Here is a 25,559-nt window from a genome sequence, read left to right on the forward strand (position 1 = left end):
CTTGAAATTTTATTCTATTTTAATGTAACTTTTATTATATTTTAATTAAATTTTTATCGTACTCGGTGCTTCTTAATATTCTTTAAATTCAATGTTAATTCAATTTAAATACAATGTAAAATTTGCTAACAAAATTTTTAATGAATTAAAATTTTATCAAAAATATTATCTAATGCACCGAACGTCAGCCATTGGCCCGGCAGTGCGTACGTTGCATAATATAAAATATGTAAACATTCGCAATACCGATTTCCGGATCTCACCACATGGAGGTTGCTGCGTATGGAGATCCATTTATAAATTTATAAAAATTCATTTATAAAAATCCAAGAGTATTATTAATATAGAATAAAATTAATTAAATTCATGAATAAATATGTGTAACGTATATAAAATGTATATGATGTGTAAATCTGCTTATTCAACACATAAATCCTACATATATTGAAGTCTAATATGATATAAAATAAGATTAATAATTCATAAATGATTAAATCAAACTTATGAAACATTCTATATAATATAAATGAAAAGCTAGACGGACTAGAATTAACGAAGCGAGAGCAGGTCTAAACACGTCTGAAATGCTGCGTATCCAAACTAGAAATGCGTGATACATTAGTAAGAACAAACAAGAAGGTCGAGTCAAGGTTCTCGATCGTCCTTTGACGATAGTTTACAGTTTACATCTGCTTTTGCTGGTATGTACTTTCTAAATTCTCTGAATAATATATATACAAATACATACATCGCTATTAATTTTTGTTTTTATAATTGCCAAAGACTGGAAATTCGTAGACATTATTAGAGCGGGAAATTTAAAGCTATTATCTATATCTTAATACTATCTTTCTTTCTCTCTCTCTCCCTCTCTCTCTCTCTCTCTCTCTCGCTCTCTCTCTCTCTCTCTCTCTCTCTCTCTCTCTCTTTCTCTCTCTCACACACACACATTCTATTAAGAGCCATATTTATTTAAAAACATAAACTTACGTATGCGTGCAAGACAATTACGTTTCAAACATTATTTCTATTGTACTACGTAGTTTTCATAGTTTTTATGCTACTCGGAAAATTGAAAAATATTATATCGATATAGAGTAAAAAATTAATTGTATGCGATTATATATGCGAGCAAGATTTATCGATATTTGTATCTGTCCGTAAGAAAGATATCTATGTGTGTGTGTGTGTGTGTATATATATATATATATACAATCGAAATACAATCGAACATGATTAATTAAAGAAGAAATATTAATTAGAGCACCATTAAAGGACAAGAAAAGTATCGATATCTCAAAAATAAAACTGGAAAATTCGAGAAATAAATATGACGTCATAACTCCAAAGGAGAAGCCAAAACGTCGATAATATTTTCGCGGATATTTTTTAAACAAGACGATGTCACGATTTGCGAATATATATGCGTGGAAATCGCATTTTGGGAAATCGATTGATATATAAAATAAAGATATACTTTAAAAAAGAATATATTAATGACCTGTAATTAACGAGACGACGAAGGCGTGCTGTGACTAATACGACGAAATAATTCTAAATGGCGGAATCACCAATAGCAAGAAGCCTAAATGGATCCAGGCGCATGCGCAGTACGCCACTTGTGCAATAGCCTCCCCACTCCCACGAAGCATGTAATTTTTCGATCTATTATACAAAAATATGGAAACATTAAAAATATGATATAAGAATTTAAAAACTACTTAAATGGATACTATGTTAGTCCAAACTAACAAAATTAATCATTAAAATTAGATAGCTATAGAAATATAATTAAAAAATACGAAAAAAAATTTAAATAACTTTTACTTTCTATAATTTTGTAATTATTTAAACAATGAATAATGAATACGGAATACAATAGATCAATATTTAAACAATAATAGATTCGCATTAATATTACATTGCTCGTAATACGCATAAAATATAAAATAATTTTAACTTAATATTAAATACATTTTAATTTTGATCTAAGAGTTATTGGTTATACATAATATCGATAAAAGTGAACGATAGATTGACTTTAACGAATATCGAAATAGTTTTCTTTTGCCTTTTGAAGAGTAACCATCGAAATTCTCTCTTTCCATACAACTAAACTTAAATAAATTATAATTTTGATAATTTTAGAATTATTTAAACAATTTCAATGTTAATCTATCTCATTTTCAACCAGCTACCATTTTTTATTTCGACCTAAATCGCGAATAAGTGTTTTTGAGCCATTGCAGAACTACTTAAATAGTAAATGAATTTTTAAGTCCCTCCGATCATTCAATCATGTCGTGGATAAAAGATCCAAATCGGCACGAATGATCGGTTGTAATTAATCAATATAAAAGCATTGAATAACCACGAGTAAATTTTTTCGGAAATTTAATCGTAGATACGATATGGATCTTCATATGCAGGAACTTCCACAAAATGAAATTTGAGTCGATATTATTTGCAATATATAGAATTTTAGACTTAGACTAGATTAGATCATATGTAAATATATATTATACCGTAAGTACTATCGAGCATAATATATGACCACATGTCTTCATGCATTTCCAAAATGTTTTTTTTTCTTTTTTCATATCATTCTAAAAATTAAAGTACTCTCATTTTACATTATTAATCGTATTACAAAAAATACAGATAAAATTAGACTTAACAAAATTCTAAAATAATATCCTAGAAATTGCTTGCCATTATAAGAGGGTAAACCAACATAAGCTTATACGCCGATATAGTAGATGCATAATTAGAACATCGTTCTCCGGTTGCACTTGTAGTTCATATTTTGTCCGTAATTGTCGCTGAAGTCACACAGATTTCAAGTGAAAGGTGATGAACATCCTTAATTAGTGCGTAATTGTCATTTTAATATTTAAGTATCATAATTATTTAATACTCACAATTATTTGCTTAAAACAATAAAATATTGGATGCTATTAATTAGCAGGTAATATAAATAATAACAATATAATGCAAGATTTTTCTTTATAATAGTTTTTATATTGAATGTTAGTTATCAAATTGTTATGATTCTCTTGATAGTAAGTTATTTATACAATTTTGTTTGGTAATATATATTCAAAATTTATATAAAAGTAATATTTATTAAAATCTAAATATAATATGTGTATATGTTATTTTAATGACGATACCTATTTGGTTTTTACAGTTAGAAAAAGTAATGTGTTAATATCAAATGCATAAAACAAAATATGGCTTCTATCATGAAACAAGCAACTAATATTTGTTTAAATCCGAATGCATCACTTGGAATTGATCAAGCATGTTTTAGTATTATAAATAAATATAAACATAATCTTACATTCTATTCTACCTTTTCTGAATGTAGATTGGTATGTATTTACAATAAAGCAAATGTTATAATTTAAATATCTATATATATGCAAAATAATACTTACGTTATTTATTCTACGTAGTGTCGTGGGATACCAACAACCAATTTATCTGCAGAAAGTAATACAACATTATTAGTGTCTACAAAATATCCACTTCATATGTATTATATGAGTAATCATTATGAGTGGTGTCAGTAAGTAAAAAATATATACACATATGTGTACATAAATATAGTCAGATGTTTTCATTAAATTCTTCACTAAGTATATAATTATGTTTATAAATTTCCATGTAGCACAACATATGCATTTAAAGAACATGGAAGTTATGGATGGAATCTCTCTGCTGAAAAAATATGTTCAAATGTTTATATAATTAATGAACCATCTGATGCTTATTTTCGTAAGCTATATATCTTTACTTTGTCATAAAAAAATGTTTCTAATACATTATTTCTATACTATAATTAAAATTATAGTATATAATTTGATTACGATTTTATTTTCCAGCATTACTAGCAGCATTAATGATATTAATTATATCAATAATTATAATGCAAATAGGAAAAGTAATTGTGAGAGCTATAAAATATTATTTTTGGCAAAATACAACGTTCATCCATGATGTAAGTACATAAAATTCAGATAATCATAATAAGATATCTAAATAGTTATTAAATTTATTATTTTTCTAATAACATATTATCTTTTAAATGATAATCTTATATTATCTTTTCAAATGTGTTATTATAAAGGATTTAACAAGATTACAAGAATCTGAAAGTCCAATTCCAGCAGCAATGAATATAACTCGGTTAAGTACAAGGATCCAATCAATTGATACGTTTCGAGGGTAATTCTGTTTCTAAAGTTAAATAAATTTTATATATAATATTTTTGTATCTTTATAATAAAATATTCATCTTCTGTTCTAGTATTGCTATACTGTTAATGATATTTGTTAATAATGGAGGAGGAAAGTATGTATTTTTCAATCATAGTGCTTGGTTTGGCCTTACTGTTGCTGACTTAGTGCTTCCTTGGTAAATTATTATTAATTAATTTTTTTTATGTGATTAAATCAGATATATTATAAGATTATATCGCAGGTTTGCATGGATAATGGGTTTGACAATAGCAATATCAAAAAGAGCAGAGCTTCGCAATACATCTTCACGATCAAAAATAATTTTACGTAATTTTACCAGATCACTGATATTAATATTTTTTGGTTTAATGATTAATAGTCAAAAAAGTGAATATTTACAAGATCTCCGTTTTCCTGGTGTTCTACAACTTTTAGCAATTTCCTATTTTGTCTGCGCTGTGATAGAGACAATATTTATGAAATCGCATATACAGGTTCGTTTCTTTTATTTATTTAAATAAACTTTTTATTTAAAAAGACTTTAAAAAGAGTGAGAAAATAATATTGCTAAATTGATTGTTGCAGTTTGAACGATTCTTTATTTTAGGAGATATTCTACAGAATTGGATTCAGTGGTTAATCATTTTAACTATTGTTGCTGCTCACACTTTAATAACTTTTCTCTTGCCAGTCCCAAATTGTCCAAAAGGGTATTTAGGACCAGGGGGATATGATACTTTCAAAAAGTACATAAATTGTACTGGTGGTGCAGCTGGTTATATAGACAGATATGTCTTTGGTAATCACATGTACTCTCAGACAAAAAATCCTGTGTATGGAGTTATATTACAGCATGATCCTGAAGGCATGTTATTATTAGTTTTAAACATACATTTTCTTCAATATATATATTATACATGTTTAATGTAATATTTTCTAGGAATTATGAATACTATATCAGCCATATTTATCGTCTATTTGGGGATCCATGCAGGCAAAATTTTACTATATTATTATCAATGTAGTTCAAAGATCTTAAGATGGTTGTTGTGGTCATTGATTATGGTAAATTATTTTTCTATGTTATGTAATAAATACATACATATATGTATAAAAATTTATGCAAAATTCTATTTAACTCATTTGATATATTAACAAAAAAAAGTGTATAAGTAAAAAAGATACATATTATGTGATTATATTAATTTAGGGTATTATTGCTGGAGTGTTATGCGACTTTAGTAAAGAAGATGGTATAATACCACTTAGCAAAAAAATGATGACAATTTCGTTTGTATTGACAACATGCAGCTTTGCTTTTCTTTTATTTGCTATATTGTATTACTTAATTGACTATAAGCAATTTTGGACTGGAGCACCATTCATATATGCAGGTCTGTAAATAATACAAAATATATTTATAATTGTAACCATTAGTATTCTTTTAATTTAAATGCATTTCCGAGCATATGTATATAAAATTTTGTTGTACAGGAGCTAATTCAATATTTCTTTATATTGGACATACTGTTACAATGGGATTATTTCCTTGGTCATGGAAAGAAAATTATCCAACACATTCTACTCAACTTGTTATAAATCTGTGGACAACAACATTATGGTTATTTATTTCATATATACTTTATAAAAAGGATATTGTAATTACAGTCTAAATTTCTGAAAGGAACGTAATATAGGTATTAAGATAATTATTTACTTACATTAACTTTTTATGTATTCGAAAAAAAATTAATTCTTTTGATATTCATTGGATTATTGCTATTTTCCAATTAATAATAAACAATTAAACTGTATTATTATTGAATAAAGCAATGTAAGTGTTATTATAATAAGATACAGAGAGAATACTAATTACACATAACATGGAGAAGAGATAATGAATATTTGTTACAGTTTAATAAATAATAATATTTGGTTTTATTATAGTTACATGCTATTTTTACAAATAAATATCATTAATTTTATACGATCCTTGATTATTGATTCAAAAAGTATTTCCCTTTAGATTTAAAATTTAAGACTTATGTACATATTCAAACTTCTTACTATAAATATTAAAATATTAATGCATTTTTCAAAATAAATTTTGACATATATATAGAATAAAAGAGTTTAAAGATTTCGATTCTTTGGTTCTTTATAAGGAAGTCCCAATATTTTAAAAATATCTTCTTCACATGTGATTTTTTCAGCTTCTCCTGGAACACCTAAAATATAGATAGTCATTAAAATTTTGTTATTGCATACAATTTAAAAAATTTTATTTATAAGTACCTTCTGTTGTAAGTCGTTTTAATGTATATTCATTTAATGTATATTTCTTTTCTAATGCATGAGCCCTAATATTTTTATTAAAAAGATCGCTGCCCGTAAAATGAAGTATAGCACAATAATATTGATCATATAGTACCAATCTTATATCCAGTCGTCTGAATAACTTACTTTTATCATTTGGTATACGACACACGCCCTATGAATAAAATTTTAAATTAAGAAATCATTACTAAACTTATCAAAATGAAAGGTTGTGTACCATAAATTTTGTTGGCCCAAGAGAAATTGTATCTGTAATTAACTGTTTTTTTTCAAGATATTCAACGATATTTTTAAGTATATCATTCTTCTTTTTCAATTCTTTTTCCTCAGAAATATAATTTGGATGAGTTATTAATACATCAATATCTCCACTTGCTTCTTTACCACGTCTATAACTTCCACATATAGTAATAATATATTCTTTATTCAATTCATAAATATATTTCTTTAATATTTGTTCGATTTCAGTTATTTCTGTTCTAGGTATTTTTTTCTCAAAATCATCAAAATACCTGGAAAAGAAAATGTAATTAATATTTTTCATAATAATGATAAATATCGATATAATAAATGACAATTGTAAAGTTTATCATTAATACTTTAAACCAAGTCTTTGGTGGTGATTTAATTTGTCTTGATGTTTTCTTAAATCGTTTAAACTTTTAATACCATCATCCACTAATTCTTTTGCTTTTGCAGGTCCAATACCAGAAACACGAGTTAAGAGATTGATTGCAACGTTATTATCATTCTTATTAATCTACAATAAAATGATGATTAACATTAATATTAATGATATAATAGATATATATTGCAATTTATTTACTTCTTCCAATTTGCGTAGTTTTCCAGTTTTAAGAAATTCATCTATCTTTTTAGCAATTTTTTCTCCAATTCCTGGCAACTTTCTAGCTTCTTCTCCGCTTTTGACTCTGTCGGTTAAAGTACTTAAACTACCGACTGCTTTACGATAAGCATTGTATTTGTAAATATTCTTACTAACATTTTTTTCATAATTTGCAAGTTCTATAAATAAATTATATGATATATATACATATTTAAATTTTTGTATAGCTTATATGTATTTGCAATGAAAATATCTGGTTATTAAATATATATATATATAAAACACACACACATATATATATATTTTATATAAAACACACACACACATATATATATATTTTATATAAATGTACGAATTAATATTTACCCATTAGAAAATCACATAAATCTTGGTTAGGGTTTCCTGCATTATCAGGTGCTTTTCTTTTCCCCATTTTATTTATAGAAATTTTACGTTATTGAAGCACATTAATTACCTGTAAAATGTATTACTATTAATAGTTTATAACTAATTAATTTTGATAAAATAATATACGAATTCAATAGCCGGCTTTATTATTACGTCAAATGTTTTCATTCATATGCGCATTCATTATGCGCAGACGCATATAATCTAATGTAATCTATATATATATATATATACGTATATATTAAATTTTTATGATCAGAGAATTAATAATAAAAAAATGCGTACAATAAATATAAGAAATAAAAATAAAAATTGTTTAAATGTTAATAAAAAAATATAATAAATGAAACAATATGTTTATCTTATAATTGAAAAAAAAATGATTACACAGCTAACATTGAAAGTTAACATACATATTTATTTAACACTTTCTAATTATAAATTATAAATAATGAGAAAGAGCGAGAGAAATAATTGTATACGTATACATAGCATAGACATAGGATTATTATAATTTCATTAAAACACAAAAATAAACAGATTCGTAATTGTTTAAATAATAACTTTGCTATAAATAAAACAAATCACAATTAAGATTTCTTAGATTATTTCTTAAAATTTACATCCTTATATATTTATGTATATATATGTGTGTCCAATTTATGATTATTGAATTTTTATTGAATATTTAAATATAATTTTATGTACAGTAACACTTCTTAAATTGTTTATATAAGAAAAATATTAATCGATATAATTTTCTTGGCATTGTGAAAGCTTTGTACTAGTGTTACACAAGTACATAATAACGAACGTGCATAACACTGATACAGGCACGTATGTATATTTATATTATATAATAAAGGAACTTTGAGAAACCCTTGATACATTAAATAAAATTAAAATTTTCATCGTTGATTATTAGAATAAAGCGAAATATTAATATTTTTGATTTCGATGAAATTTTGTTTAAAATATTCAATGGATAATAGAACAATCACATTATTTGGACGGATTACTGTCACTAAATAAGTACTAATCAGATTCTTAACATCAACATCTTTTACGATTTACTGTACTGTGAAATGGTGGGTATACGATTGTATGTTGTATAAGTTTTAGAGCAATGACTGCACATACAAGAACACAATAGTAACAAAACCATTAATATTATAATAAAAATATAAGTCTTCAGCTGCAGAAACCTATTTGGTAACCATAGAATTGTAAATTCTACAATTTTTTCTTGAGTATCTATAATAAGAATAAAATATATATATATATATATATATATATATATATATACACTAGAAATAGTTCATTATGTAATAAAAGTAAAAATACTATTATTATTTTTGTTTTTATACCAATATATGCAATTCCATAACCCATATTTTGAGCGCCCATTCTATAAGAGCATGTTGGTATTTGAACTTCATGGATATCACCTACATCCATTCTTAACTGATACAAAGGTGTTTCATGAGGTGGGAGAATCCAAACTTCGCTTAATTGATCTGTGGCTGTATCCAAACTAATATGTAATGCTTTATGTTCATGCGCAGTAAAAATAATTTGCGGCGATAATTCTTTGATAATCTACAAGAAAATAAATTAATAAAAAACATCCTCATGTATCGTTCTTATAAACATATTTATAGACATACATTTTGTACAAAACTTCCTGGCATAAATAACAATGGCATATGACTCAGTACAACATTGGTTGTATTTCTTTCTGTATAATCATTAAGAAATGCATCTTTAGGAGCTTCTGGCATAAAATGAGTCAATCTATTTATCTGCACAAAAATATATATATATACATATATATTAGAACATAGAATGAATCTTATAAAAATCAAAAGATTTAAAATCTGTTATTTAGATATATTACCTTAAAAAATGTAACACGTTTATAAACTAATACGTCAGGCTGACTGTATGCATAATGAAATCTGTTATGAATATTTGTGGAGACTTTATCTTCTTCTCCCCCAATATCATTGTCACCAGGTAAATAGATTTTCTAATTGATATTAAGTAAATTAGACAAAATATTAATCATACTAACATGAAATAGATCATTTAAAAATCATTTTTTTAAACTATATACCATGATATTGTCAGGAGTTTGAAATATAGAATCCAACCTCTTTTTATATTGATTAAATTTTTCTACATTTGCAATATGTCCTTCATCCATGAGATCTCCAAGAAATACTATCACATGTGGTTGAGAGTACCTTAAAGCTCTTGAAAAGGTTTTCTCTAAGTACCTGTAAATAATACACTGTGGAACAAAACTGAGATCAATTTTTACATTCCATTAAATCTTTTACAAAAGAAAATATATCTTCTGTAGTTTCTCATAATATATATTTAAGTTAAGAAGAAGTTAAAAAAATTTATAATAAATGATTCATTTTTATATTATACTTACCTATCGCTATCCCATCTCGCTAACCACGAACCCATATAATTCTCATTTTTCTCTCCTAATATTTGTGGATCTGCCACAAGAAGTACTTTAACACAGTCTTTACAGTCTCTTAAAGCCCACTTAAATTTTTGTATTTCATACACAAAATATTCATTATAAATTATAGTGGCTAATATAATAGTACCAATGCAAATCATTTTATGTTTTAACCTAATTAATAAACTTTCATTATTTCGTTATGACATGTTGGTCAACTTATATAATAAACAAGAAATCTATAAGTAATATTAAGGTTCCTTACAATCAAAAATATAAAGTTCAATATTTAATCTCCTTTATCAAATGTATTAGAAGCAATAAAAATGCAACTCGTATAATTACCTATTTCGCCTGAACATTTTTGAAAATAATGACACTATTCAATATTTTAATACTGATATTATAAATTAACCAATTTCCAATATTGTCATGTCGTTGTAAATTCGAATAATTGTTTAAGCGTATTTAATATTTTTAAGAATGATCATTACAGAGTAATACAAACTACATCGTCATACATAAGTACAATCTTTCACGATCTCTTTTATGATAGAATTAACAGAGATTACGAATTAAAGTATGAAAGAATTGCTTATCACTTATAGTTTGCATTTTCAATTTCAGATGGCGCAGTATTAGAGTTTCATATTTTTTACTATGAGCACGTATGTATTATTTTCTGTATACCCGTTGGATTTAGTTCTTTTCACATGGTCGAGAAAAATAGTGTTGCTTATATAGCACGTTATAATTTAATATTTATAATAATATAAGTTTTATATTTAAGTATATAAATAAAAACAGGTCAGAATGGCAGAATTTGTAGAAAAACGATGTGAGGATATGATTCCTGAATTGGAGCAAATGGAAAGAATAAAACTTTTTGATAAAAATGAAATTCGGTATGTTAGGATACACATTAATACTAAATTATCGTTTTGTCTATAAAAATACAAATAAAATTTAATCTATATAATATTAATATTAGCATTAATTTTACAACAACAATTTTATAACCTTTACAACATTTAATTTTAATTTTATAACCTTTACAACAACACTTTTGATAATACCTTTAATAACAAATTTTTATTATTCTATCAGAGGTATAGCAAAAAAGCTTAAAGAATTTGAATATAAAGTTCAGCGACATACAAAATGTAAAGAAGACTATTTACGATATATTCAATATGAAATGGATCTATTGAAGCTTATTAAACAACGTAGAGATGTAAATGATCTTTGTATTCTTTTTTCTTTTTATGATATTGGATACAATTATATAATTTTTAATATATTTTAATCAAATATATATCTTTCTGTTATTTATTAGAAATTTGGTATTACTCATAAAAAATCTGATATTGATTATGCAATTGCAAATAAAGTTAATCATTTATACAAAGAAGCTATATTTAAGTTCCAAGATGATATTAGATTTTGGATTGCATATATAAAATTTTGTAAACATGTGGTAAGTTTATATATTCTAAATAAATTTGAAATTGATTAAATTCAATAATTGTAATACAATTATTTGTTTTAGCGTTTTCAAAGTAGTGTCAGTCGTATGATAGGTAAAATGTTACAAGTACATCAAGATAAGCCAAAATGTTGGCACATCGCAGCACAGTGGGAAATTGAAGAAAATAATAATAGACAAACTGCTCGTCAATTTCTTCTTCGTGGTTTACATATTCATCCAAATTCGCAATTATTATTTATTGATACTTTTAGGTAAATAAAAATTAATATGAATTTATTATGAATTTATATGAATGCCATTTTAGATAAGAGCAATATTTTATGTTTCTTGCAGATTAGAATTGGGTGAAACATTAAACAATACTGAAGATAATGAAAGTAAAACACAAAGCACTTCATCTGGAGTAGATGATGAAAATGACATGCCTTTACCATTAAAAAGAGCTTATATTGTATATAAAGAAGCGAGCAAATGTGTAGAAGATATCAAGTTTATTATAGAATTACTAAATATTACAAAAGAATACAAGGCAGAAAAATTACAAAAGAAAATTGTTAGGTAAATTTTACTTCATGGATATATAGATAATAACTTAAAATTAAATTATGATTTATTTCATTGTATTTATATATTTTAGCGATATGATCCAACAATACGCACATGAACCCTTAATGTGGGATACAATGGCACGCCGTGAATTGGAAGGTCTAGTACAACCATTTGTATCTGATGAATCAATAATGGAAGTTAATTCATCTGAGCAATCTTCTTTAAGAGATCGTATAACTTCTTGTAATAAAGTTTATCAAACAGCTGTAAAAAAAATTAAAACAGAAGAAATGTGGTCTCTTTATATAGAATGCTTATTAGAAATAAATCACGATACAGGAAGTCTTCCAAATTTTAAGAAAAAATTATTAAAAAATACTTTAGGACAGGCACATCAAGCTAAAAAATTGAAAGAAAAATATTATTTACATTGGGTATGTATAAATAGAAAGTTTGAATAATTATATAATTCAAAAGAAAGTTCATATTTGAGCAATAATAAATTATTTTATTCTAGATTGATATGTTGAGTAACGACAAAAAAGATGAAAATGCACAAAAGAAATTAGAAAAAATTCTTTCCTCTGCTACTGAAATTATTCCAAATAGTGTTAGTCTTTGGCATGTTAGATTAAGACATTTATTAGTTACAAGACAGGAAGAGGAAGCTACTTCTGTATTCGTAAAAGTAATATCTTTATATTTATTTTTTAAATATTTCTAGTAGAACGGAATAAAGAAAATATCTTCAACTTCTTACTTTTGCACAGGCAACAGAAATTCTTGGTGAGAAGTCATTACCTTTATGGAGAATGAAACTTTTACATACACAAGCTATAAATCCTGATAAAACTGAAGAAATTTTTCAAGCTGCAGTTCAAGAACATCCTAACATTTCTAAAGATATGAAGCCTAGTTATATCGAATGGCTAGTTTTAACCAAAAGTATCTATCAAAAAGTTTCTTATAATTTAGATTTCAAACATCATAATAATTATATATTTATATATATTATTAAATATGTTATTTTAGGTATTCAAATCGCTCGAAAAATGTACGATAGTCTTTGTTTACAACCACCAATGTGTCTTGAATTACACAAAAAAATGGCAGAATTAGAACTTATTCAACCAGAAGTTGTATTAAAATATGCAAGACGTCCTCATGAAATGGCGGCTTTACAATTTGGTAAAAATAATACTAAGGTTTGGATAGATTATATCATATTTGAAATGAAACATGGAGATCCGAAAAAAATTGGAGAGATACACAGACGAGCAGTTAAAACTTTAGAAGCACCTTTGACCGATACTTTCATTTCTGAGTATGCTTTAATTAAAGCTAATCCTGATTCAATAAATTCAGTTTCATGAAATATTAGATATATAAAAATCCATATTTGTATGTATTTTATATTTCACTGATTCATAAATAATCAGCATGTGAGATTAGAATTTATGATTCCAGTGGTATTTCTTTCTCCATACGAGTCAGTACAATATTACGATCTGTTTCGTTAGGTAATTTTGTCCTATCGCCAGTTTTTAATGTTGATCTCATATCTAAGCACATGATATCTGTTGAAAGTGAGTGCTGTTTATCTTCTAAATTTTTATCAACTCGTAGAAGCAAAGATTCTAGACCATTATATGTTGCTCTAAAAAAAAGAAGTAAGAAGCAAATTATAAAAACAGACACTACGAGATATATTCGTGAATAATAAAATATTTACATAAATACGTACTTCGCGTTTTCAATTGCTTTAGCTAACTCATTTTCTGTTTTTCTCAACTGTAAAACTTCATTTCTTAAACCCGTTTGTGCTTCATCTTCACACGATTCAAAACCGGGTCGATAGCTACGATTTTCTAATCTTGTTTCGGCACATTTTATTGCATCTGTTTTATGTAAAAATTCATCTTCTAATCGTACAATTTCTTTCTGTAAATTTTCCATTTCTTTATGCATCTGTAATATTGATATAAAATTTATGTTTATTTTTAAATATGAAAAAATGTATATATTGAATCATATACCTTCAGTTTCTGCCATTCAAGTTCGTTTCTAGCTTTTTGGGTTTGATATATACGTTTTCTTAAGGCAAAGTCAGTAACATCTTGTTGAGCTTTTATATCATTGTTTGCACGTTCACGCATAACTTGCATACCTTCCCGAAAACTATATACATCACTTAATTCATTGTCAGCCAAAATTTTCAAATTATTGCAATATTCTGTCCAACCTTCATAAGATATCTCACTATAATACAATGAATATATATTTAGTATACAAGACATTCATCAATTTTATAATAAACTTACTTTTTTGATCTTTTTAAAGCATTCGGTTTATAACTAATATTAGCACAAGTACGATCCAATTCAAGATTTTCTTTATCAATCCTAGTGGTTTCATTCTTATCTTCGATATCTAAACTTATTTTAAATTTAACTTCTTCCAAACAATTTAATTTTTCCCACGCGGCTTGCACCCTGTTGGAAATGCATAAAAATAATTTTTAGTCTACTACTCTGTAGTCTACCTTCATATATATATATGGTATAATATAATAAAAATAAATACACATTTACTTATCGGTCAAAAAAGTTTTAACATTTTCGATAACACAGAGTTCTTTTTTCAATTCTGTATCAGCCTCATCGTAAGTAAGTTCCGTTCCTCGACGGCAATCTCTCATTGAAATACATTCTGCAGTAATTTGTAGAGGATAATTTAATGTATCTATTTCTCTTTCCGTGTTTGCTTTCTCATCTTTTAAAAGATGTATTTCAGAGAGTAATCTTTCTAATAAATGTTCAAATAATTCTCCCCATTTAGAGAGTTCTGTTATCCTATTGACAATAAATCATTACATTTAATTATTATACCTAAACAATATGTATCATTTTTCAAAAATAATATTCACCTATCTGCCAGTCGAACATTATTCATATATGTATTCCATTCTGTTTTAATTCTTGTTTCGGATCGAGTGATCCTTCCTGAATTACGTAATTCAAATGCATCAGATGTTCTACTTCCTACACTTTGCTGAAGTTCCCATTGCTTAGCATACCAATCGGGTAATCCTTTTTAAATAAATCACCTTCAGTTTATTTAAATTTATTATATAATACCTGAATATTATTATCGATACATACCTATATGTGGTATTGGTTTTTCATAAACAGTCACAGATTTAGCCATTATAAAGCGAATTTATTTTCTGATTCAGTCGAACTATTGATATGAGAATTCAATGAACGAGACAAACACAAGAAATCGAAAAAATCGTTAGTGAGAAAGATTCAACATGAGATGGTTGCCATGGCAATTGATAAATGCTTCTTGATTGTTGTTTATTAAAAGAAATTCATTTCTTCTATCATCAATAGATTAAAAATAATGCATATGATATTTCCTTGATCGAAGAACTTGTTAATTAAATATATTTATATTTTTTTTCAATTGCACATATTTCTCTGTATTAAATATGTTATACATATCTATCAGAGCAGAAATGTGAAATTTGAAATTGGCGCCATTATATGAAAACCTTGCTAATTGTTTTTGTTAACGTTGACAGCGCTCTATCGCGGAAATAATTAGAATTAATCGGATTCGCGAAAGTGAAAAGCAAGTGTTCGCGTAATGCACTAATCTGTATCATAGTGTTTTCTATGTTCCATCAAGTTTTGTGATAATAATATTATGTGCTTTTATAATTATAAACAAGTCATATGATAGAAGAAAAAGAAGAATATATATTAACATTGCCAATATACAATCATACTCAGCTTCGTATAATAGGATTGGAAGATTAACAAGGCAGGTAGAAAGAGAATTTTAAATGAATAAGGGGAGAAATCTTTTCTTGTGATCAACCGGTTTAATAGTCGTAAATTGATATATAGACAATATGGTGACAATCAAATAGGCATATAATACAGTTTACTTTTGTAAATTGTGATCAATCAATTAATATGGTTTAACAAATATAGTGGAGAAATAGTAATATATCGAAATATAAATTAATAAAGATCTTATTGCAAGTAATATAATAAATATAAAAAAGAAAACAAAAGAAAATATGTATTAACAATTTTATATAGTATTTTATGTAATAAGAATTTATATGAATCAACATATAAGAAATATGAAACAACTCTTGCATCGGGCCTTGATGTCTCGGAAACAAATGATACGCGTCTCTTCGCGCTACATTTATTTATATATATATATATATATATATATGTATATATATATACCACTATCCTTATCGTTCGTGCACTCTTATACAATAAGAGATTCGAAACAGTAGCGGTGGGGGAAAATAAATGAAAATTTAATAAGATTTGAACAGATTTAGATTGGATTCAATTAATTATTTTATTATAAACAACCAAATGAACCATTATATCTTGTAATATTTATTACGACAAATTAACAACATTACGAAAGTCTCTACGGAGAATCTAAATTTATATATATATATATATTATTTTTGTTTTCTCTTCCTCTTTATATATTTATTAGAATATTCGATATATTACTGATCGGCCTATGTGAAAAGTCGCATATTGCGCATGTATTTAATAAATTCATAAAGTGGGCCCGAAACGTTTAGATAAAATATACCGATCAAAATATCATTGATCCAAATAATCTGTAAACTATTAAATCTCGTTTTTTATTGGTTGAATAAGATTTGTCCAGTGTTTAATTGGTATTTGACATGTGCTTGCGCCAAAGAAATAAGGACACAGTGTAGTTTTTTACGTGTGCTAACAATATTTCCTCTTCACCCCTCTGGCCTTCTACTCCACCCTCTGACCCCCCAAAGAGTGTTATGGATCTTTGATAGGAATTTCACTAGTAATGGATTAACTTGGGATATCTGTACATCCATCCGCACAAGGTCAACTATTCATTTCCTTCTATCAAACTATTTTATAATCCTTTTGGGAACGTTGACTTCTCTAACATTTTCTTCTTCAATTATTTCGTGAGTTTCTTTTTCCTTATAAAATAAGGGGTCTCAAATTGTTCCATAAAAATTATTATCGTTGGTTTCGTTTGATGTTTACTGTAAAGTAACTTATATACATATATATGAAATGCGATGATTAGACCAAATCATTCCAATATTTGTTATTGTATACAATAGTTACAATGATCTATTATTTGATCTATTATTTGATCCATTATTCATATATGTGTGTATAAACATCTATCGGAAAATCTATATTTATGCGAAATCGTCCGAGTGTGCTTGATGCGATCAATTAGTTATAGAATAGTCCATTTCTAAAAAATCCTTTAGGAATATATTCTAGAAACAACTTGACGAAAATATTATTTGTAAGAATCTCTACAACAGTAATTTGAATTTTATAACATCTTTTCGATCTATCATAATTCATTCCGTGACTAAGGAAATAACCAGCAAAAATATCAGGTTACTATAACCCGTCCAATGGTAGCCTTTAAAATCCTTATGTAGTTTACAGTTCCATAAACCATATACTTTATAATGATAAGATTTGGATCGTAGTTCTCTCTCTCTCTCTCTCTCTCTCTCTCTCTCTCTCTCTCTCTCTCTCTCTCTTTCGCTCGCTCGCTCTTTCTCTTTCTTTCTGTGTTTCTTGCACCTTGATAAATTTAACACAAGGGACGAAAAAAAGTTGTAGATTTGAATCATTGTTTTTCGTATGGAGTAACTTCGTATATATGCTGTGTATGTAACGTCGCATCTGCCAACTCAGGTTTTAATGGAATTCTTTAGTTACGGACTCTATTATTGTATCCATCAATAGAGAACGACTTTTCTAAGAATATACTAGTATAATTAGAGAGATCCATAAGCTTTTGTTTAGCTTTGAATAAACTCAATCAATTGTTTATCTTTCTGTAGTTATTTAATTGTAGATTTTTCCATTTTAAATATTATATATATACATGTATATATATATATATATATATATATATATATATATATATATGTATATATACAGAGGGAGTTTCAATAGGTAAAAATTAAATCGTTCTTTTCCTGATTTACTATTATATATATACGTTATGTTACGTTAAAGTTACGTAATGTAAATGAAATTATCTAGTTAATAGCATTGTAAAATTATAAATCAATGTTTTATGATCATCGGTTTATAGTATATCAGTTATAATATTTCGGTGATTATAATGAAAATCCCCTAGACAAAGAAAAGGGTAATTGGGACTGTTTTTGTTCAAGTCTTTGGTCTAAATCTCTTACATCATTGTGAATGATGCCTTTAAAAGTTGTGTTCTATATTTAAATAATTAATATTTAATATTAATCCAATATTCCTTATGATCGATCAAGTTGTTCTAATTGCACATTCAATATAATATTGAATAACAACACATTGGGAACTCCTAATTTGTCTATAGAAATCTTTAGATTCGCTAAATTAGTTAATTATTGTTTGATCAGTCAGTTTTTAATATTAAATACGTCGGGATTGGTGATATCTTGATCGACTTGTTTCTTGAACTACATATTAACGAAACAATATACAGTACTTGGGTATTATTAACAATATTATATAAATAACTTATATCATGTACATAATTAATTGAAGTTCAAAGAATATTCCTCATATAATCGTAGATCGTTGCAAGTGAAATCAATAAAAATCATCAATCGAACTATATATGGCATTTATTAAAATGACAAAAGCTTACATTTTCTAATAATATATATTTGATCATTCCTACATATGATGGTTAAACCGATGAATTGCTGATTTCACTTTGCGATTGGTATCTTCCATTGAATGTTAACATTATATATGAAAGCTTGGGGGGATCTTATGTATGTGTGATGTGAGTGACCGAACTCAATGTGTAGAAGGAACAATGAAAGGAGGATATAAAATGAATATCACCGTGAATACACGTTGAACGTGGTGGCTTTTTTGTAATTCTGCATTGAGACACATCAGCTTTCGCTTATAATTTAATAAGGATTTATCCAATTTTATAGCCCATCGAAATAACACTGAATTTATAATATTAATTTCCGATGTAGTTATAATCTCTAATAAAAATGAAACAATGATAAAACTATATGTTAATAATATATAATTTATTGTATTAAAATTATTTTGATGGATACGCATACGTACACGATATACATTATTGTATAGAAGAAAAAGAAAAAAAAAATAAAAGAATTCATTTGCATAATAACGTGAATTCCTTTTGCGAAGGTTTTCTATTGTAGATATATGTATCAAATATCTGAATATAATATGATGTTTATGATCCAAGTGCGAACACGGAAAAGTTTGAAATGATTGTATATATAGCCAACAAGTAACATCGTAATAATATAAAATTTAATTTGAATGTTGCGTTTGCCAAATTAACAAACAAAATACGCAGATATTTTCCTCCTCACCCCCCTTAATATTTGATATTAATAAAAGTATATTCATTTTATATCGTTCTATTCTCTCATATTTATGATAAATTTCGTGTAAAGGATATCTTCGTGAAATTTACTTCAGTGATAAATAGGTAACGGGATCGAGTCTCGTGGTGCAGCAGCGTGTAGTGTGGTGGTAGTAGTGATAGCGGCGGCGGCGGCGGCGGTGGCGGCGGCAGCAACGGCGGTGGCAACGGTGGCGGTGGAGTTGGTGATGGTGGTAGTGGTGAAAGAAAAGGGCGGTAAAGCACAGTAAAGCATTCTGGCGCGCATAGAACATTAAAAAAAATATAATATCTATATCAAAATCGTGACCAGACGGTAATTTTCCAGTCTGTATTAAATTGTCGACGGATTAGTATGCGAAGACTCAGCATGCGAACAAAACGCAGGAAGTCCGAGAGAAACAGTGAGAGCGAAACTGAAGAAAATGGCGTCCAGTCACAGAAACGTAACGATATATCCGATAGTATGATTAATGACGATGAAAATCATAAGAAGGATAAGGAAAAGGAATCAGACGAAAATGAGGATCAGAGTCCGCAATTGAATCGGAAGTCGAGCGGAAAAAAACGTATTTCTCGGGGGCGTCAAAGTGAAGAACAAAAAACAACGCCAATAGCAAATAGCAAACAAACATCGAAATCGAAGAAACAACTGGAAGATGCCGATGAAATGAATAGCGTTGAGCAAGAAAATGGTAATGTAACAAGGCGGGGAGCAAACAAAAGACGTAAAAAGGACGAAGTGAAAACAGATCAAAAGACATCTCCTACGTCTAGTCGCGGTGCAGCAGCCGGTGAAGAAGAGTATGAGGTAATAGTTTATAGCAATGGCGTGCCGGTCGATTCCCGCCTAACGTATATAATTTCGAAGATAGATTATACCTCCTTTCTGTATATTCACATTATAGTTCGATTTCCAGGTCGATAAGATCGTTGGTCATCGTACCATCAAAGGCAGACGACAATTTCTGGTAAGATGGAAAGGATATGGAGAGGATTCAGATACCTGGGAACAGGAAAAAGATTTGAATTGTCCTAAACTTATCGAAGATTTTCTAACAGAAGATGCTGAAACTGAAGAAACAATATCAGAAAAATCTGCTAAACCAATTAAAATCAAATCACCGAAAACAGACAAAAAAAAAGAAATGAAAAAATCTAAACATAATAAAAGACAATCCAATTTATCAGAAGGTTTGCTTTATTCTCTTCATTTCTATATATATTTATGTAGTAAATACCATTAATTATAATTACACACACACATACATACATATATACTATATTTTTTTTTTTTAATCAATGTATCTATGTATATAATAGTGCATGTATTTTTTATTGTGAAATAGTTATATTATTATTTTTTTTTTCTTTTTTTTTTTTTTTTTTTTTTTTTTTTTTTTTTTTTTTTTTTTTATAGAAGAGGAGAATGAATCTGATAGTGCAATTAAAAATGATGAGAGTCAAAAGGAGTTCGAAGTTGATAAAATAATAGAAGTACATTTCAAAAAAAATAAAAAGAAAGAATTCCTTATTCGTTGGAAAGGATTTACTGCTGCAGATGACACTTGGGAGCCAGAAGAAAATTTAAATTGTCCTGATCTTATAACTAAATTTATGGAAAAAGTAGAAAAGGCAAAAACTACAGATATGCGAGAACTAAGAACAAATCCTACTCATACAAAACGTTACACATTATCAACACATGATTCAGGCAGAAGACTCTCACGTCGACATATGGACAAACAAAGGTAGACTTATTTTGTATTTTTGTTTTTGTTTTTTTTTTCTGATTATATGTGAACTAATTTTTTACAGAGCTACGTATCACGAGTGCTATGAATGAAGAAGTTATAAATTGATTAAAATTTTCTCACTACTTTTGTTGTTTTTTTTTTTTTTTTTTTTTTTTTTTTTTTTTTTTTTTTCCAAGAATTTATATATCACCCAGAAGAAAGAATAAAATTGACACTTCTTATTGTAGCAAAAGTTACAGTATACATTTTTTATCTTTGTAGTTCTTTAGAAGAACTATGTTATTACTAGAGGAGCAAAAATAATAATATTAGGTCGTTATAAATGTTTTATAACTAATTTGTATGCAATTCTTGTGTTTTGAAATTAATATTGGAAATATATTAAGTTTATTTTTTCATACACCTTTTCACATATAAATAATAACAATTTTTTATCAATTGTAGACAAAATAAAGAAACACTTTATATATTTCAACGAGTTAAGTACTGTGAAATACAAAATGATAAATATTTTAATGTCACCCAGAAATATCTTAGAATTTTAAATGATTGAATTGTATTATTCATTTTATGAATATCTGATATTCAAAAAATATTCATGTATAAAATAATATTAAAAATTTAAGAGAGAAATTAATGTGAATTAAGCTATACAAATAAGTTTATATAATTAGAAACAAGCTTCCAGACCTTCAGAAATATTAATTAGTAGTATTCGTTTTTTCCTTTTTTCTTTTCTAGAATAATCTTACGTACGTAATATTGAAAAGAAAAAAAGTATAATTTTTTAAAGCAAATTGACAAAATAAATTGCTTTTGTGAAAAAGAAAAGAAACTCGAGTAAAGGAAATCAATAAATTTACATATTTATGAACACAATGATACTTTATTGAATCATTTACATACGTTCACTTCTCTTCACTTCCTTTACTTGTAAGCCTAAAATAAATATTTAAAATGTCAAAAAATTTTTTTATTTTAAAATAATAAGTTTGAAACTCTTTTAAAATTATATTGTACCTGGAGGCAAAGATTGTTTTAATTTCTCTGCTTTTTCTTTATCTGTAATTACGAGCGTATATAGGAATCTTGAGCAACGAACTTTGAATTTAACATTGTCTGCATTCTTTTTAATTTTCACCGCTATTGAAAAAAAGAACGATTAAGTATTAAAATTTTGTCTATAGAGAATCTCTTAAAGCAAGTGTCATTAATGCTTACATTTAGCATCTTTCCTCCTTGCCTTCAGAAGGAAGTCCTTGATTTCTTTGATTTCACGTGGCTATAAAAAACGGCATGACGTGTTATATGTAAAGTTAATGAAATGTAACACTTTAACTAGTATTAAAGAATTCTTCAAAAGTTCTATATAAAAAGTTCTATATAAAAGATAAACATGAACATTAACGATATGAGCAATTAATTTTATTGCATGATAACACTACGAACAAAGTATAATTTCTTTTTTAATACTTAATCTCTATAGATTATTAGAAAATTTTTGAAAATAATGTTACGTAAAATTGCAAATATTATTTTTCAGATGAATATCATGCTTAATTAGAGTTAGTAAACAATCAATAAGTTCATGGTCACTTCTATAAGACCTAATTGGTATTATTAAAAAAAAGCCATTAGTTGGTCCGTTCGTTGCGATTCTCTTTTTTATTGTCTAAATATTGAAAGATAACACCATTAATATTAATAAAAACTTACCATTATGAATGTTATTAGTATTTAATCAGGAACTCCTAAAACATCAGAAAAAATAACCTAGTTAAAAAAACATTGAAATGATATTTCCACGATGCACAATTATATTTTTATATATATATTAATATTAACAAATCAAAAGGATTTCTTTTTTAAACACAGATACATTTGACAATATTTTAATCGAATATGCGGCTTACCGTGATGCAATTATACCGGAAAAAGGAAATATCCAGAATAGTAGTTAGTAGTCACGGATTCAGAGTAAATGCACTGCAACGCACTCTACAAGAAAACAAATTTACTCTCTATCATTTTTATGAAAAGAAAACAAGCTCTGTCGGTAAAAATCAAAAGTGTGTAAATCTATATATATATATATATATATATATATATATATATAGATGCAATATCTTACGTGTAACGTGATAAAGCTATAGTTCTTTACGTTTAAATTGATTGTTGGAGAACAAAACCAGTTAATAATTTTTATAACATTTTTGAACGATATAAATTATTTTTTACTTTTATACAAAATTTAACTATATCATTAAGGTAAACTAAAGCACATACACGTCATTAATTATAATATGATCATACATAAATTTCAGACAATTTAATTCACAAGTTTACATAAAAATATTTGTGCCTATAGTATGACAGAGCACAATTTTCCTACTTTACAAAATGATCGAATTCTCAAAACAATTCGTGGCGAATCAGTAGATAAAGTTCCTGTATGGATTATGAGACAAGCAGGACGTTATCTTCCAGAATTTCAAGAAGTTCGTGCTAAGCATGATTTCTTTGACGTTTGTCAAAATCCATCATTAGCATGTGAAGTAACGTTACAGCCTATTAAACGCTTTGATCTAGATGCAAGCATTATATTTTCTGATATTTTAACAATTCCACAAGCAATGGGTTTGACAGTTGAAATGGTTCCGAAAGTTGTAAGTAGTTTATATAGTATTAATTCAAGTATATATTCTTATAAAAATTTTAATGTGATTATATAGGGGCCAGTTTTACCTCAACCCTTAAATGATCCATCAGATTTATCAAGATTGGTAAAACCTGAAGTAGAAAAAGATTTGAAATATGTTGGAGATGCAATAACATTAACTCGTCATAAGCTAGAAGGAAAGGTCCCGCTTATAGGATTTACTGGAGCACCCGTTAATATTATTTATATTTGTCTCAAACAATATATATTAACACCAATATACAATAATCATCATATAATTTTAGTGGACGTTGATGGGTTATATGATTCAAGGCGGTGGTAGTTCTACAATGGCTAAACCACGCATTTGGCTCTACAAATATCCAAATGAGTCACATCAATTGTTAAAACTCATTACTGATGTAGTAATAGATTATTTGGTGATGCAAGTTAAAGCTGGTGCTCAGGTTATAATTAACTTTTTATTTAATTATAATTATTATATAATATGCAAGTATTCATTAACATTCAATATTATATTGTAGTTATTACAAGTTTTTGAAAGTAATGGAGATTATCTTAATGATGAATTATTTTCCAAATATTCTCTTCCATATCTTATAAAGATCAGTAAAGAGGTAAAGGCAAAATTGAAAGAACAAAATGTTACGCAAGTACCAATGGTAAAATTTATTTTCTTTAAACAATTTTTTTAATATTTCAACAATTACAAAACCAACATTCTTTTGTAGATTGTTTTTCCTAAAGGTGCAACGATGAATTCTTTAGAAATGCTTGCAAAAGAACAATGCTATGACGTAATAGGTCTAGATTGGACTGTAGATCCAGTGGAAGCAAGAAATCGATTGGGAACTAATGTTACTTTACAAGGAAATATGGACCCATGCGCATTATTTACCACTGCAGTAATTATTAAAAACTTTTATTTCATTAAAAAAAAAAAAAAAAAAATAAAAGAAACGGATTTGCGTATATATAAGTATTTTTTATTACTAGGATAATGTTAATCATAGAGCTCAACAAATGGTAAAAGTAATTGGTAAAAGTAGATATATAGCAAATTTGGGTCATGGCATTTTACCAGATACGCCGATCTCTTCAGTCGAAGCTTTTATAAAAGGTGTTCATGAAGTATAAATATATGTGGGATAATGCAATGATGAATATGTATAATATATATGTACATAAAGAAAATACAATATATACAATATACAATGTATTTTTTAATAAAATCGTATATCATTTAATTATTATATTTTCTTCAAAAAAAAAAAAAAAAAAAAAAAAAACGA

General features: G+C 26.8%; 8 protein-coding genes across 11 annotated transcripts; 4 read left to right on the plus strand and 4 right to left on the minus strand.

The window, feature by feature from the left end:
* The first annotated feature begins 2,807 nt into the window (after positions 1-2,807).
* Positions 2,808-6,230, plus strand: LOC124424983 (heparan-alpha-glucosaminide N-acetyltransferase-like). 2 transcript variants are annotated; one of them, XM_046964680.1, is made up of 12 exons: positions 2,808-2,968; positions 3,191-3,374; positions 3,459-3,571; positions 3,674-3,780; positions 3,888-4,003; positions 4,133-4,230; positions 4,313-4,420; positions 4,487-4,739; positions 4,831-5,110; positions 5,186-5,310; positions 5,456-5,639; positions 5,740-6,230. In XM_046964680.1, the coding sequence occupies exons 2-12, from the start codon at positions 3,234-3,236 to the stop codon at positions 5,916-5,918; spliced, it is 1,704 nt and encodes a 567-aa protein (XP_046820636.1). In that variant the 5' UTR covers positions 2,808-2,968; positions 3,191-3,233; the 3' UTR covers positions 5,919-6,230. The 2 variants fall into 2 exon arrangements, with proteins under 2 accessions (XP_046820636.1, XP_046820637.1); XM_046964681.1 differs by having other exon boundaries at positions 2,846-2,870.
* LOC124424984 (DNA polymerase beta-like) lies at positions 6,154-8,017 on the minus strand. The gene is made up of 6 exons (XM_046964682.1): positions 7,796-8,017; positions 7,409-7,608; positions 7,182-7,342; positions 6,800-7,094; positions 6,541-6,736; positions 6,154-6,473 (listed from the first exon to the last, which is right to left on the minus strand). The coding sequence occupies exons 1-6, from the start codon at positions 7,860-7,862 to the stop codon at positions 6,379-6,381; spliced, it is 1,014 nt and encodes a 337-aa protein (XP_046820638.1). The 5' UTR covers positions 7,863-8,017; the 3' UTR covers positions 6,154-6,378.
* Positions 8,018-8,475: 458 nt separating this feature from the next.
* LOC124424650 lies at positions 8,476-10,905 on the minus strand. The gene is made up of 7 exons (XM_046964017.1): positions 10,662-10,905; positions 10,281-10,490; positions 9,954-10,116; positions 9,735-9,866; positions 9,505-9,639; positions 9,205-9,436; positions 8,476-9,091 (listed from the first exon to the last, which is right to left on the minus strand). Exons 1-7 carry the CDS (start codon positions 10,676-10,678, stop codon positions 8,901-8,903), a joined length of 1,080 nt encoding a protein of 359 aa, XP_046819973.1. The 5' UTR covers positions 10,679-10,905; the 3' UTR covers positions 8,476-8,900.
* Positions 10,906-11,001: 96 nt separating this feature from the next.
* On the plus strand, positions 11,002-13,752 carry LOC124424681 (U3 small nucleolar RNA-associated protein 6 homolog). Its single transcript, XM_046964072.1, has 9 exons — positions 11,002-11,221; positions 11,424-11,550; positions 11,653-11,793; positions 11,866-12,056; positions 12,139-12,363; positions 12,443-12,788; positions 12,872-13,042; positions 13,125-13,299; positions 13,387-13,752. Exons 1-9 carry the CDS (start codon positions 11,130-11,132, stop codon positions 13,725-13,727), a joined length of 1,809 nt encoding a protein of 602 aa, XP_046820028.1. The 5' UTR covers positions 11,002-11,129; the 3' UTR covers positions 13,728-13,752.
* A 57-nt stretch (positions 13,753-13,809) lies between these two features.
* On the minus strand, positions 13,810-15,811 carry LOC124424682 (tektin-B1). Its single transcript, XM_046964073.1, has 7 exons — positions 15,516-15,811; positions 15,281-15,443; positions 14,946-15,206; positions 14,676-14,846; positions 14,391-14,613; positions 14,099-14,322; positions 13,810-14,011 (listed from the first exon to the last, which is right to left on the minus strand). The coding sequence occupies exons 1-7, from the start codon at positions 15,559-15,561 to the stop codon at positions 13,810-13,812; spliced, it is 1,290 nt and encodes a 429-aa protein (XP_046820029.1). The 5' UTR covers positions 15,562-15,811.
* Positions 15,812-16,057: 246 nt separating this feature from the next.
* On the plus strand, positions 16,058-21,985 carry LOC124424683 (chromo domain-containing protein cec-4-like). Its single transcript, XM_046964074.1, has 5 exons — positions 16,058-16,186; positions 19,918-20,641; positions 20,751-21,024; positions 21,251-21,581; positions 21,649-21,985. Exons 2-5 carry the CDS (start codon positions 20,186-20,188, stop codon positions 21,674-21,676), a joined length of 1,089 nt encoding a protein of 362 aa, XP_046820030.1. The 5' UTR covers positions 16,058-16,186; positions 19,918-20,185; the 3' UTR covers positions 21,677-21,985.
* Positions 21,986-22,453: 468 nt separating this feature from the next.
* Positions 22,454-23,615, minus strand: LOC124424685 (60S ribosomal protein L38). Its single transcript, XM_046964078.1, has 5 exons — positions 23,501-23,615; positions 23,304-23,338; positions 22,809-22,869; positions 22,608-22,730; positions 22,454-22,526 (listed from the first exon to the last, which is right to left on the minus strand). The coding sequence occupies exons 2-5, from the start codon at positions 23,304-23,306 to the stop codon at positions 22,486-22,488; spliced, it is 228 nt and encodes a 75-aa protein (XP_046820034.1). The 5' UTR covers positions 23,307-23,338; positions 23,501-23,615; the 3' UTR covers positions 22,454-22,485.
* A 95-nt stretch (positions 23,616-23,710) lies between these two features.
* LOC124424684 (uroporphyrinogen decarboxylase) lies at positions 23,711-25,479 on the plus strand. Of its 3 annotated transcripts, none has more exons than XM_046964075.1 (7): positions 23,711-23,855; positions 23,956-24,253; positions 24,320-24,478; positions 24,552-24,713; positions 24,792-24,929; positions 24,999-25,172; positions 25,264-25,479. In XM_046964075.1, the coding sequence occupies exons 2-7, from the start codon at positions 23,957-23,959 to the stop codon at positions 25,402-25,404; spliced, it is 1,071 nt and encodes a 356-aa protein (XP_046820031.1). In that variant the 5' UTR covers positions 23,711-23,855; position 23,956; the 3' UTR covers positions 25,405-25,479. The 3 variants fall into 3 exon arrangements, with proteins under 3 accessions (XP_046820031.1, XP_046820032.1, XP_046820033.1); XM_046964076.1 differs by having other exon boundaries at positions 23,713-23,855; positions 23,912-24,253; XM_046964077.1 differs by having other exon boundaries at positions 23,729-23,778; positions 23,912-24,253.
* Positions 25,480-25,559: the final 80 nt, after the last annotated feature.

Source organism: Vespa crabro, chromosome 6 (assembly GCF_910589235.1).
Source record: "Vespa crabro chromosome 6, iyVesCrab1.2, whole genome shotgun sequence".
Classification (NCBI taxonomy): Eukaryota; Metazoa; Arthropoda; class Insecta; order Hymenoptera; family Vespidae; genus Vespa; species Vespa crabro.

Bases quoted from the DNA above. Each gene is read 5' to 3' on its own strand.
- LOC124424983 (XM_046964680.1), top strand. From the start codon at position 3,234: ATGGCTTCTATCATGAAACAAGCAACTAATATTTGTTTAAATCCGAAT. The intron at 4,231-4,312 runs GTAATTCTGTTT...CTTCTGTTCTAG, and splicing joins TCAATTGATACGTTTCGAGG to TATTGCTATACTGTTAATGA. The intron at 5,111-5,185 runs GCATGTTATTAT...AATATTTTCTAG, and splicing joins ATTACAGCATGATCCTGAAG to GAATTATGAATACTATATCA.
- LOC124424984 (XM_046964682.1), bottom strand. From the start codon at position 7,862: ATGGGGAAAAGAAAAGCACCTGATAATGCAGGAAACCCTAACCAAGAT. The intron at 6,737-6,799 runs GTACACAACCTT...TTTTATTCATAG, and splicing joins TTGGGCCAACAAAATTTATG to GGCGTGTGTCGTATACCAAA. The intron at 6,474-6,540 runs GTACTTATAAAT...TCTATATTTTAG, and splicing joins AAAACGACTTACAACAGAAG to GTGTTCCAGGAGAAGCTGAA.
- LOC124424650 (XM_046964017.1), bottom strand. The intron at 9,867-9,953 runs GTATATAGTTTA...AATATCAATTAG, and splicing joins AAACTCCTGACAATATCATG to AAAATCTATTTACCTGGTGA. The intron at 9,437-9,504 runs GTATGTCTATAA...ATTTTCTTGTAG, and splicing joins CAGGAAGTTTTGTACAAAAT to ATTATCAAAGAATTATCGCC.
- LOC124424681 (XM_046964072.1), top strand. From the start codon at position 11,130: ATGGCAGAATTTGTAGAAAAACGATGTGAGGATATGATTCCTGAATTG. The intron at 11,551-11,652 runs GTAAATGATCTT...GTTATTTATTAG, and splicing joins TTATTAAACAACGTAGAGAT to AAATTTGGTATTACTCATAA. The intron at 13,043-13,124 runs GTAATATCTTTA...ACTTTTGCACAG, and splicing joins CTACTTCTGTATTCGTAAAA to GCAACAGAAATTCTTGGTGA.
- LOC124424682 (XM_046964073.1), bottom strand. From the start codon at position 15,561: ATGGCTAAATCTGTGACTGTTTATGAAAAACCAATACCACATATAG. The intron at 14,847-14,945 runs GTAAATGTGTAT...CATTTCCAACAG, and splicing joins AAAACTTTTTTGACCGATAA to GGTGCAAGCCGCGTGGGAAA. The intron at 14,012-14,098 runs GTACGTATTTAT...TCTTTTTTTTAG, and splicing joins AAAGCAATTGAAAACGCGAA to AGCAACATATAATGGTCTAG.
- LOC124424683 (XM_046964074.1), top strand. From the start codon at position 20,186: ATGCGAAGACTCAGCATGCGAACAAAACGCAGGAAGTCCGAGAGAAAC. The intron at 20,642-20,750 runs GTAATAGTTTAT...TTCGATTTCCAG, and splicing joins CCGGTGAAGAAGAGTATGAG to GTCGATAAGATCGTTGGTCA. The intron at 21,582-21,648 runs GTAGACTTATTT...AATTTTTTACAG, and splicing joins CGACATATGGACAAACAAAG to AGCTACGTATCACGAGTGCT.
- LOC124424685 (XM_046964078.1), bottom strand. The intron at 22,731-22,808 runs GTAAGCATTAAT...TTTTTTCAATAG, and splicing joins AAGGAGGAAAGATGCTAAAT to CGGTGAAAATTAAAAAGAAT. The intron at 22,527-22,607 runs GTACAATATAAT...TATTTATTTTAG, and splicing joins AAAACAATCTTTGCCTCCAG to GCTTACAAGTAAAGGAAGTG.
- LOC124424684 (XM_046964075.1), top strand. From the start codon at position 23,957: ATGACAGAGCACAATTTTCCTACTTTACAAAATGATCGAATTCTCAAA. The intron at 24,254-24,319 runs GTAAGTAGTTTA...GTGATTATATAG, and splicing joins TTGAAATGGTTCCGAAAGTT to GGGCCAGTTTTACCTCAACC. The intron at 25,173-25,263 runs GTAATTATTAAA...TTTTATTACTAG, and splicing joins GCGCATTATTTACCACTGCA to GATAATGTTAATCATAGAGC.